The 13305-nt window shown below is 41.8% G+C and overlaps 1 protein-coding gene across 1 annotated transcript in view; it reads left to right on the top strand.

Annotated features, from left to right (window-relative positions):
- Positions 1-13305, top strand: part of LOC126187367 (uncharacterized) — a 478540-nt gene that overhangs the window by 381766 nt on the left and 83469 nt on the right. The window contains exon 4 of the mRNA XM_049928411.1: positions 8095-8187. Coding sequence (XP_049784368.1) covers positions 8095-8187 — 93 coding nt within the window. The remainder of the gene's footprint in view (positions 1-8094; positions 8188-13305) is intronic.

Here is a 13305-nt window from a genome sequence, read left to right as displayed (position 1 = left end):
GAAGCCTACTTGGAACATACAAGAGCAGCTCTCGTCGACTTGGTTGTAGATCATCGTCCAGGGCTGACTTAGACAGGGAACGTCGTTTAATGAACTCTTAAAAGTGAACAGACAGCTGTTGTACATTGCATTTGCTATGCACTGTGAAGTTTACCTACGATTATTTGCACTTAGCCTTTTTTGTTTAATACATGCAGTGTTGCAGACTTCGTTATTGAACAAGTCACAAATATAAGTAAACCCTTTTAACTTATTTGTGTGACTTTGTTACTAGTTTGTTGGAGTATTGCAGAACCTTCGTTCTCCTATCCTGTTACCTGACCTCGGGGCACAGCTGTGTAATACGTCAGGGAGAAATTGTCTTAGCGGTGTACTGTGCCAGAAGCCGTCTCACGAACTCACAAACTCGGCCTAGCGTAACAACAGTGGTAACTCGGCCTCCACAGCACTAGCGACGTGGCCTTTACAAAACTGGTGACGAGGTTTTACAAAAACAGTGTGATTTTAGGTTTGTGTTGCTGTGGTGAACTGAAGCGAGAAGGTGAAACGCGGTGTTGGCACATAGCCTACTTCTCTCGTATAACACAAAGGGGGCCGACGAGCTTAACGTCCCCATTCGACGGACAGTTTACCATCAACAGTGTCACCTGCCCTCACTCCGTGAGACAATTCGGAGAGATTTTGAATTTAATGCGGGTCGCTGGCGCAAACATTGGTGATCAGGAACCTTACACCACCATCTCTGCTCCGCTTACCACACAAATATTGACAGTGAAAATTTGCTACCACCGGGATTCGAATGGGTTTATCTGCAAGCCCTGCGCCACCGCTCAGGTGTGCGTTAGTGACCTTGACTAAGGAGGTGGGTAACTCACATTTACGAGATAAGGGCTGATAAATTAGGTAGTGTCGGGAGGGTGCTGTGATTTTTTTTTTTTTTTAATTTTCCTCCAAGGAGCCGAAAGGTCTGTTTGAGATACGACTCACAAAGGTTTACAGTTATTTTCAGTCAAATGCCCCAGCAGGCTACAAATGAACTTAAGATTGTTGGATTAGGAGAGTGAGAAAATGAAAGATGATAGGTTAGAATGTGCAAGATCCCTCCACTTTTGTCATTCCAGGTGCAAGGTTGAGAGGGAGACAGAAAGAAGCCCGATTAGGAACGTTTGGGAGGGAACTTCCAGTCTCGGCATTCGCCTGATAACGAAAGGAAACTTTCTAAAAATCTTGGTCGTAATCGGAGGATTGGGGTTGTTTTACTGTACTTTCTGGGACAAGGAAACCCACAACGCAAGTGAATAAACAAATATATCGTGTAGCATAAAGAAAAATTGTCTCATAGTTCCTTGTCTCACTGCTGAACACCATATAAAGTGACAAAATACTGGGTGTTTCAGGAGAAGTAGTAAATATTTTAGGAACTAGCAGTGTAGATTTACTGGAATAAAACAAACGATATAAAAATTGCTCAACTTTTATTGATTACAGAGATACAGCTGTTAGAGTGTAACCCAAATAAATATCCACAGAGCGTATGAACCAAATGCAAATTATAAAGTTCAGTTTCATAAAGTCCACCTCCTACGTCAATGCACTTTCGAATTCTCTTTACACAGTCACGTGTAGCTCTTCTAAGGGCTCGTTAGCGTTCTGTTATGGAGGCAGCAGTTGTCATAAAACTAACAATCAATTCCTGTCTTGCGTATACTTTTCCCTTGTAGACTTCGACTTTCAATCATCCCTTGAGACAAAACTCTGAAGAGGTAACGACGTCGGTGACCAAGAAACGTCACAATTCCGATCCATCTTCCAGGAAATGTCAGATTTAGCTAAAGTGTCGTCTTGTGACCACAACGCCTAAGGTCACATTATGCTGGAAGAACATACTCATCCTTGTGGCCAAGGAAATCTCCTTCATTAATACTGGAAGGTCGCTTTCAAGAAAGTATAGATAATAGGACCATGTAAGACGATGTGGTAACACACTAGGTCTTATCAACTGATTGTTTATCATACCACACCGCCCATTTACAGAGAAGCTTTCTTGGAAGTGTGTCACCACAAAGGCATGTGGCTTTTCGTCAGACCAACTATGTCAGTTACGAGTGTTGTTGATATCGCTACAAGTGGCTTCATCAGTAAAGAGTATCAATGTCGTTACTTGGCGTTTTGCGAACAGGCAACGCCAAAATTCTAGTCGTCTACTTTCGTCTCCATCTCGAAGGTACTGAATCCGCTCTAACGACAACAGAGGCCGTGCATACGTAATGTTCGGTATATTTTTATACGTGGAACACCACTACGTGCAGAAAGTCTGCGTGTGCCAGTTGAAGAACTATATCAGTGATCGTTAAACGTTTTTGGTCAAGAGTCAATACCGACATTATGGGGAGGCATCTGTGGCCGCAAACGTACCGATCTTGTTGATTAAATCCTTCCAAGTTTTTTCTGCCTTTTTAGTGGCACTTTATTAATTCTATCACGACAAGCTCGTTTAGCCATTTTTTCCAATTTTAAGTGATCCTCAATGATGGTTGAATTTTTCGTAAAAATGTCGATCAAATTGTGTTGTCTACGTCTATAGACATAAGCTACAAAGTGTCAATAAAAAAGCAGCAAGAAATGGAAAGAATTTATGTAATATATCGTTCTTCAATCTAATATCGTTGTGGGTCCATCAGAAAGGAAACTTTTGGATTATCATCAACTCGTAATCTACATAAATTAGCATGTTGTGAGCCCCCAACAGACTATCTATAGTAAGAACGCGTTAAGTTGACTGCCGAGCCCGAAGTACCCTTCGTTTAAAGTTGGCTCCACTCGGAACACTTAGTGTCGAATGTATTCTGTTTCCCTCAGCAACCCCAAAGTTGTGACACTGTAATTGCCTGACAAAGTGTGAGCAGATGATTGATTAATAACAGTGCTTGTGCTTATATCCAAGAGCATGATGCATTGTGAGACACGATCAAGATGTTTACTAAATGTTTTGAATGTCATTTTTCTTCTACTCATTGTGTTGTACTACAATAACATTAATTTAATTTCGAGTTGCTTGCCATAAATATGCACAGCTTTTGAAGATGGCCACCTCTAATGTGCATACATGTATCCATATTACTTCCGTTTGAAATGCATTCCATAGCAGCTGATCGGTACAGGTCACACAGGGTTGATGTGTTGTCAGCATTGGAGGACAAAAATTAAACTTTTTCCCTCTCACGATATCTGACGTGTTGCTTACGCCTCTGACCCTGAGATAAGCGGTCATTGTACTTAGCTCACCGCCGAACCAACGTCAGTTAAGTTTCAAATGGTTCAAATGGATCTGAGCACTAAGAGACTTAACTTCTGAGGTCATCTGTCCCCTAGGACTTAGAACTACTTAAACCTAAATAACCTAAGAAAATCACACACATCCATGCCCGAGGCAAGATTCGAACCTGCGACCGTAGCGGTTTCGCGGTTCCAGACTGTAGCGCATAGAACCGCTCTGCCACCCCGGCCGGCAGTTATGTTTTCACAAGTATTTTTGTTTGTTGCTGAGCAGTAAACCTATACTATTAAGAAGCTCTTAACGTTAGCTGACGTTCTATACAGCTTTTGGCTGTTGCATGCACATTTATTATTATAAAATAAGACAGAATCGCGGGTCGCACGAATACTTGATTCGGGTCGCATGCGGCCCGAGGGCTGCACTTTGGCGATCGCTGTACTATATTCTACCAACTGAATAATGTCATTTAATTTATCCGCACTCTGTCTATTTGCACCATCAGATCAAATATGACTACTGGGCACTGCACCGGTCTCGCGTAATCTAATCAAGACAAGAATAAACTCTCTTCAAGCTGGTTCTCTGCGATTAGGAAATCGTCTACCACATTCTCTGCAAGCAGCAGGAGCAATTCCTTTACAAAATCTGAAAATACACCGTCCATTCACATTAAATGACCACTGCCTATGTTAGACATCAACATGCAATAACCACTCGCAGGCGGCACGTGGCAGCACTGGCAGTGGAACGTATACAAAGCGTCTCAGTGGGACGCGGGATACAGTGCGTCTGACTTCCAGAAGGGCACGATCATTGGCTTTCAGACCAAGGTGGAAGCATTTCAGAAAAGATTAAGTTTGTAAACTCTTCTCGTGCCGCTGCGATTAAAGTTACCGTGCAAGGCAAAATGGCGCCATCCAAAACCAGCGTCGAGGTAACTGTGGTTCAAAATGGTTCAAATGGCTCTGAGCACTATGGGACTTAACTTCTGAGGTCATCAGTCCCCTAGAAGTTAGAACTACTTAAACCTAACTAACCTAAGGACATCACACACATCCATGCCCGAGGCAGGATTCGAACCTGCGACCGTGTAACTCCGGTGTTGAACGACGGCTGCGGAGATGTGTACGGGCGAATAGATGCGCAACTGTTAAGTAACTGACTGCCCAAATGAACCAAGGGGCTATCGACAGTGTCCCCTCAACGACCGTTCAGCGAAAAAGTTAAATAGGTGGCCTTTTCAGGTGGCTCCATCGGACAGAGCGCAGACACCCTGCAACAGTCGGGAGGATCCAGCCTGAGGAGGAGGAGGAGGATATTAGTGTTGAACGTCCCGTCGACAACGAGGTCATTAGAGACGGAGCGCAAGCTCGGGTGAGGAAAGGATGGGGAAGGAAATCGGCCGTGCCCTTTCAAAGGAGCCATCCCGGCATTTGCCTGAAGCGATTTAGGGAAATCACGGAAAACCTAAATCAGGATGGCCGGAGACGGGATTGAACCGTCGTCCTCCCGAATGCGAGTCCAGTGTGCTAACCACTGCGCCACCTCGCTCGGTGATCCAGCCTGAAGGAGGGAGCGTTGTGCTCTGGGGAATGTTTTCGCGGCAACGCCTGCATGATTTCGTCGTTTTGGGAGTCACAATGGATTAACACAGGCATGTATCTATCCTGGAGTACCATGTCCATTCCTCCCATTCTGTTTGTTTTTCCTCGACATGATGGCAGGTACCAGCAGAACAATGCAACGTGTCACAGTTCACAGCGTGCGTGCATGGTTCGAAGAGCACCAAGATGTGTATACCGCACTCCCCCGGCCACCAAACTCCCCGGCTTTAAAAGGAATCGTGAATCTCTGGGACGACCTCGGTCGGACTGTTCGCGCCATGGATCCTCAGTCGAGAAACCTACCACAGCTGGCTACGGGACGGGAGTCTTCATGGCTCCACATCCCTGTCTGTATCTTCCAGAAACTTATTGACCCTCTTCCTGTACATCTAGCAACGTTCCGCGCCGTAAAAGGTGGTTGTTGTTACTATCATGAGGCTGCCGGCGGCCACGGCAGTCTTCTGCTGGGAGAGCTGGCGGCCGCGTGGCAGTCAACGTTGAACTATACAGTAGAATTGGCCAACAGTCACAGTTGAATAATTCAGTTATTTAAACTCAAGCATAGTTTCAGAATTCTAACTTCAAAATAAAAATTACAGGTGATAAATAAACGCACAGCAACTGGAGAATGAAAACTTATCTCTGTAACCAATAAAAACTGGAGACACATTGGCCTATATGGAATGTTTTATTCGTATTAGTCTATGCTACTCAACCCCACTATTACTTCTGAACCACCCTGTATATAGCCTATATCGTATCTCTGTAATTCAGTAATATACGAGGCGTGTGAGAACAGTTGTGAGATGGACAACAATGTGAGCTACATGCAACGCTGTGCCGTGCTGCTTATATGTAGGACGGAGTGTTCATATTTTCCAGATGCTCAGTCCCAGTTTCAGCTCCGTATAGCCGTAGGGAGAGTTGGTTGATATACAATATGTACAAGAGCCAAGAGGGAATAATAAGAACGAAATGCTCGGATTAAAAAGGGTATAAGACAGGGATGTAGTCTTTCACCCCTACTGTTCAATCTGTACGTCGAAGAAGCAATGATGCAAATAAAAGAAAGATTTAGGAGTGGGATTAAAATTCAGGAAGGAAGGATATGAGTGATACGATTCGCTGATATTGCTATCCTGAGTGAAACTGAAGAAGAATTATATGATCTGCTGAATGGAGTGAACAGTCTAATGAGTACAGAAAATGGATTGAGAGTAAATCGAAGAAAGACGAAAGTAATGAGAAGTAACACAAATAAGAACAGCGAGAAGCTTAACATTAGAATTGATGGTCACGAAGTAGATAAATTTAAGGAATCATGCTACCTAGACAGCAAAATAACCAATGACGGATGGACCAAGGACGACATCAAAAGCAGACTAGCACTGGCAAAAAGGACAGTCCTGGCAAAGAGAAGTCTACTAGTGTAAAACATAGGCCTTAATTTGAGGAAGAAATTTCTGAGAACGTACTTTCAGAGCACAACATTATATGGTAGTAAAAGACGGACTGTGGGAAACCGGAAAAGAACAAACTCGAAGCATTTCAGATGTGGTGGTACAGACAAATGTTGAAAATCAGATGCATAGATAAGATAAGGAATGAGGAGGTTTTGCGCAGAATTTGAGAGGAAAGGAATGTGTGAAAAACATTGACAAGAACAAGGGACAGGATGATAGAACATCTGTTAAGAAATCAGGGAATGACTTCCATGATAATAGAGGGAGCTGTAGAGGGCAAAAACTGTAGAGAAAGCCAGGGATTGGAATATATCCAGCAAATAATTGAGGACGTAGGCTTCAAGTGCTACTCCTCTGATATGTAAAGGTTGGCACAGAAGGAGAATTCCTAGCGGACCGCATCAGCCCAGTCCCAAGTGTAATGCCTTTAAAAAAAAAAAGCCATCACGTGATTCTTGAGTGTGCCATCAGTAAAGCTGTGTTTTTGTTGTTTGTTACGAAAATGGAACATCAACGTTATGAAATCAAGTTTTGTGTTCAACTTGGGCAACCCGTGAGTGTGCCTTTGAAGAGTTGAGACAGGCATATGGGGAACATCCCTTACTAAGAGGAAGGCTGAGAACACCTTGAAGATGAACCTCCCTCGGAGGACCTTCAACTTTAAAAACTGACTGAAAGTCAAACGTGTGCGCGCTCCTGTGGGTCAAGCTGACGTTTAACAACAAGGATGATGTGTGACCTGTTGAACTTACACCTTTTCACCATACATCAAATTTTGAGCGAAGATCTACTCATGCGACAGGTTTGTACTGAAATGGTACCGAAAAACCTCGCAACTGAGCGGAAACACAATCGAAGACACGTGTGTGTTTATTTTCTTGGGAGAATTTCCAATGACCACAAATGGCGCAGTCATGTGATCACATGTGTTGAATCCTGGATTTCTGAGTACAACCCTGAGACAAAGCTGCAAATTGGAGAAGTGGCACACTGAGGCATCTAGACGAGAAAAGCTTGAGTGAACAAATATTAAAACAATGCTGATTTGCTTTTTTTTTGACAATAGTGCTATCGCGCATAAAGAATCTGTTCCCCAGGACAAATCTTCACCAAGTATTTGACAAAAATGTCCTTGAAAGGCTCAAGAAATGGTGAATCGAGCGAGACTCGACATTGCAGACGAGTCGGTGCTGCATCATTACAATGCCCCATGTCACACAGCAACTTCCGTCACAAAATTTTTGAGCAAAGAGCATTCCTGTTGTCCGATAGCCCCGCTATTCATATGATCTGAGACCTTGTTACTTCTTACTTTTTCCGATATTGAAAAAAATGTCTTAAAAGGAAGTAATTTGGGGCTCTGGAGAACATTCAAAAGAATGTGACCGACGTAGTAAAGACCCTCCCAATTGAAGCCTTTCAGAGCTGCTTCAAAACTGGGAGTAAAGGTTCCGCCTGTGTATAGCAAACGAAGGGAATTACTTTGAAGGGGACAGTATTTTGTTTCAAAAAAAAAAAACAACCTTGGTAGATAAAAATCAATCTCATTACTTTTCTTATGCACCTCGTAGAACGAGAAATAATAATAATATTAATAATATCAAGTGAGGCTATTAGATAGCTTCCGTTTTTATACGTGTTTTTTGAATGAAATTTGCACTAACACTGGCGCCACGATGTGTCAGTGAGCCATGAGAGTGCCTGAAGTGTTGGTTGCTGGTGTGACGCGCCTTGTCTCGTCCTGTTGCAGGCCCGGTGGGCGTCCGCGTGGAGCCCGCTAGGGGCGCTGGTGGCTGGCAAGGCGGCCGAGAAGCGGCGCGCCTTCGACGACTCCTTCATTGGGGTGAGTACTGAGTAACAGCTGGCGGCCTGTGCTGCGCTTCTATGGTCTCTTTGCACTTACTTAGCTGTTTTACTAAATAGCCGAAATATCATGAAGCTTGTGTTAATCAAGTCATGTGAAGTGAAACTGATTAAATTATGGGAACTCAGGTCCGCCTACTATGCGGAAAAGTATTCTTTCTCAAGTCCCAAAAGCTTTCAGAACATTCCTGTCAACATCAGTCGGTACCTTTATTCACGTCTACAACTCAGGAACCCTTCAACAGCCAAGATCGCATAAAATATATGTTGTTGTTGTTGTTGTGGTCTTCAGTCCTGAGACTGGTTTGATGCAGCTCTCCATGCTACTCTATCCTGTGCAAGTTTCTTCATCTCCCAGTACCTACTGCAACCTACATCCTTCTGAATCTGCTTAGTGTATTCATCTTTTGGTCTCCCTCTACGACTTTTACCCTCCACGCTGACCTCCAATGCCAAATTTTTGATCCCTTGATGTCTCAGAACATGTCCTACCAACCGATCCCTTCTTCTCGTCAAGTTGTGCCACAAACTCCTCTTCTCCCCAATTCTATTCAATACCTCCTCGTTAGTTATGTGATCTACCCATTTAATCTTCAGCATTCTTCTGTAGCACCACATTTCGAAAGCTTCTATTCTCTTCCTGTCCAAACTATTTATCGTCCATGTTTCACTTCCATACATGGCTACACTCCATACAAATACTTTCAGAAACGACTTCCTGACACTTAACTCTATACTCGATGTTAACAAATTTTCTTCTTCAGAAATGCTTTCCTTGCCATTGGCAGTCTACATTTTATATCCTCTCTACTTCGACCATCATCAGTCATTTTGCTCCCCAAATAGCAAAACTCCTTTACTACTTTAAGTGTCTCATTTCCTAATCTAATTTCCTCAGCATCACCCGACTTAATTCGACTACATTCCATGATCCTCGTTTTGCTTTTGTTGATGTTAATCGTATGTCCTCCTTTAAAGACAATGTCCATTCCGTTCAACTGCTCTTCCAAGTCCTTTGCTGTCTCTGACAGAATTACAATGTCATCGGCGAACCTCAAAGTTTTTATTTCTTCTCCATGGATTTTAATACCTACTCCGAACTTTTCTTTTGTTTCCTTTACTGCTTGCTCAATATACAGATTGAATAACATCGGGGAGAGGCTACAACCCTGTCTCACTCCCTTCCCAACCACTGCTTCCCTTTCATGCCCCTCGACTCTTATAACTGCCATCTGGTTTCTGTACAAATTGTAAATAGCCTTTCGCTCCCTGTATTTTACCCCTGCCACCTTTAGAATTTGGAAGAGAGTATTCCAGTCAACATTGTCAAAAGCTTTCTCTAAGTCTACAAATGCTAGAAACGTAGGTTTGCCTTTCCTTAATCTTTCTTCTAAGATAAGTCGTAAGGTCAGTATTGCCTCAAGTGTTCCAATATTTCTACGGAATCCAAACTGATCTTCCCCGAGGACCTCTTCTACCAGTTTTTCCATTCCTCTGTAAAGAATTCGTGTTAGTATTTTGCAGCCGTGACTTATTAAACTGATAGTTCGGTAATTTTCACATCTGTCAACACCTGCTTTCTTTGGGATTGGAATTATTATATTCTTCTTGAAGTCTGAGGGTATTTCACCTGTCTCATACATCTTGCTCACCAGATGGTAGAGTTTTGTCAGGACTGGCTCTCCCAAGGCCGTCAGTAGTTCTAATTTAATGTTGTCTACTCCCGGGGCTTGTTTCGGCTCAGGTCTTTCAATGCTCTGTCAAACTCTTCACGCAGTATCGCATCTCCCATTTCATCTTCATTTACATTCTCTTCCATTTCTATAATATTGTCCTCATGTACATCGCCCTTGTATAGACCCTCTATATACTCCTTCCATCTTTCTGCTTTCCCTTCTTTGGTTAGAACTGGGTTTCCATCTGAGCTCTTGATATTCATAAAAGTGGTTCTCTTTTCTCCAAAGGTCTCTTTAATTTTCCTGTAGGCAGTATCTATCTTACCCCTAGTGAGATAAGCCTCTACATTCTTACATTTGTCCTCTATCCATCCATGCTTAGCCATTTTGCACTTCCTATAGATCTCATTTTTGAGACGTTTGTATTCCTTTTTGCCTGCTTCATTTACTGCATTTTTATATTTTCTCCTTTCATCAATTAAAATCAATATCTCTCCTGTTACCCAAGGATTTCTACTAGCCCTCGTCTTTTTACCTACTTGATTCTCTGCTGCCTTCACTACTTCATCCCTCAGAGCTACCCATTCTTCTTCTACTGTACTTCTTTCCCCCACCACTGTTAATTGTTCCCTTATGCTCTCCCTGAAACTCTTTACATCCTCTGGTTTAGTCGGCTTATCCAGGTCCCATCTCCTTAAATTCCCACCTTTTTGCAGTTTCTTCAATTTTAATCTGCAGTTCATAACCAATAGATTGTGGTCAGAGTCCACATCTGCCCCTGGAAATGTCTTACAATTTAAAACCTGGTTCCTAAGTCTCTGTCTTACCATTATATAATCTATCTGAGATCTTTTAGTATCTCCGGGATTCTTCCATGTATACAACCTTCTTTTATGATTCTTGAACCAGGTGTTAGCTATAATTAAGTTATGCTCTGTGCAAAATTCTACCAGACGGCTTGCTCTTTCATTTCATAGCCCCAATCCATATTCACCTACTATGTTTCCTTCTCTCCCTTTTCCTACACTCGTATTCCAGTCACCCATCACTATTAAATTTTCGTCTCCCTTCACTATCTGAATAATTTATTTTATCTCATCATACATTTCATCAATTTCTTCATCATCTGCAGAGCTCGTTGGCGTATAAACTTGTACTACTGTAGTAAGCGTGGGCTTCGTGTCTATCTTGGCCACAATAATGCGTTCACTATGTTGTTTGTAGTAGCTTACCCGCACGCCTATTTTTTTATTCATTATTGTACCTACTCCTGCATTACCTCTATTCGATTTTGTATTTATAACCCTGTATTCACCTGACCAAAAGTCTTGTTCCTCCTGCCACCGAACTTCACTAATTCCCACTATATCTCACTTTAACATGTCCATTTCCCTTTTTAAATTTTCTAACCTACCTGCTCGATTAAGGGATCTGACATTCCACGCTCCGATCCGTAGAACGCCAGTTTTCTTTCTCCTGATAACGACGTCTTCTTGAGTAGTCCCCGCCCGCAGATCCGAATGGGGGACTATTTTACCTCCGGAATATTTTACCCAAGAGGACGCCATCATCATTTAACCATACAGTAAGGCTGCATGTCCTCGGGAAAAATTACGGCTGTAGTTTCCCCTTGCTTTCAGCCGTTCGCAGTACCAGCGCAGCAAGGCCGTTTTGGTTATTGTTACAAAGCCAGATCAGTCAATCATCCAGACTGTTGCCCCTGCAACTACTGAAAAGGCTGCTGCCCCTCTTCAGGAACCATACGTTTGTCTGGCCTCTCAACAGATACCCCTCCGTTGTGGTTGCACCTACGGTACGGCCATCTGTATCGCTGAGGCACGCAAGCCTCCCCACCAACGGCAAGGTCCATGGTTCATGGGGGAGGAAAATATATGTATATTTTTTAAATTTAAAATAACCGGTTTCAACATGCTATGCTATCATTTTCACGTCTTCAAATCTTTTGTTGTAAAAGATGTTCATTTTACGCTAACCTCACGCACAAGTCTATAAAAATAGCACTTTATAAAAGGCTTGTCATCGCTAAAACAAGAGATTTTAAAACCTGAAGAAGACAGCATAGTCTGTTGAAACCGGTTATCTCAAATAAAAAAAATCTTTTATGTGGTCTTGACTGTTGAATGGCTCTTAACAGAGAAACATATCGCCCTTTAGCTCTCGCAAAATGAAAAAAATTCCATCAATGTTCTGACTTCAATCATCAAGTCCAAACAGCTAAAAATAGAAACTTGAAATACTGAGAGGACGTTGACCTTATACTGTAGGCGTCGTTTAAGAAGCGATTTTTCGAAATTTAACCTGTAAGGGGGTGAATGGGCGTCGAAGTGGTTTTTTTTTTTTTTTTTTTAAAGAGATGTCGCTCTTAAGGCTGTTTTACAGCTGGACCTACTAAAATTGGTTCTTGGTTTCTTAGTCAGAAATAAAGAAATGTGGATTTCAGCATATTTGGAAATTCAACCGCTATGGGGGTAAAATTATTAAAGAACTACTAAAGTATTCTTAAAGCTACATCTATGATAATTGGTACTTGACTTCTCCGTTAGAAATAAAACAATACATGTTTTAGGAAACTCAACTCTCTAAGACAGTGAAGCAGGGTATGAAAAATTTTATGAAATTATTTCATCATTAAAGCATTTTCAAAGCTAAATCTATAAAAACATGTATTTTCTTCTCCGTCAGAAATAAAAGAAATGGGTGTTTTACTGTTTTTGGAAATTCAACGCCTAAGGGAGTACGATAGGAGGTGAAAATTTTTAAGAAAATATTTCGTTACAATAAACATTTCTTAAAGGTAAATAAATGAAAATGGCTGTTTCACTTCTCGGTTACATGTAAAGAAATATTTGTTTGGAAATGAAAGTTTCTATGGAAATATCACCCCAAGAACGCAAAAGACATGATAACAAAAACGTTGGACTCCAGCTACCAGAATCGCTTTTTAGTTTGAAGTACATTCGGAAAATACAGTGCGTCTGTGGCCTTAAGTAACGTTAAAAGTTTATAAGATGTTGCAATTTGTGAACACTATAAAAATTCGATGGAAGAAAAACGAAAATATCTGTGCAGAGGGCGCGAAGCTAGAGTAAACATATTTTACGTAATGACTGTTACTATGAAAATTAAGTCTAAAAACGTTTTATGTCCAACGTGATTATTACCTCATTTTCTAGAATGTCAGTTTCTGTAGGACCTTATTTATATAGCTTTCCATCTGCAACAAAATTATTTTAATTTTAGGTTGCTTGGCAAATTAACAAACCACATTACCTATAAAAAAAGTTCAGATCATGTATCACAACGATCATGAAAACAGTGACATCGACATGGACCAAGCACACAGCAGCAATGTAAACATTGTATTGTGTGAAGTTTGAAGCTGCTTGCGAGTGTAGTTCATG

This window comes from Schistocerca cancellata, chromosome 5 (assembly GCF_023864275.1).
Source record: "Schistocerca cancellata isolate TAMUIC-IGC-003103 chromosome 5, iqSchCanc2.1, whole genome shotgun sequence".
NCBI classification, from domain to species: Eukaryota; Metazoa; Arthropoda; class Insecta; order Orthoptera; family Acrididae; genus Schistocerca; species Schistocerca cancellata.
This window is presented reverse-complemented; position numbering and strand designations above follow the sequence as displayed.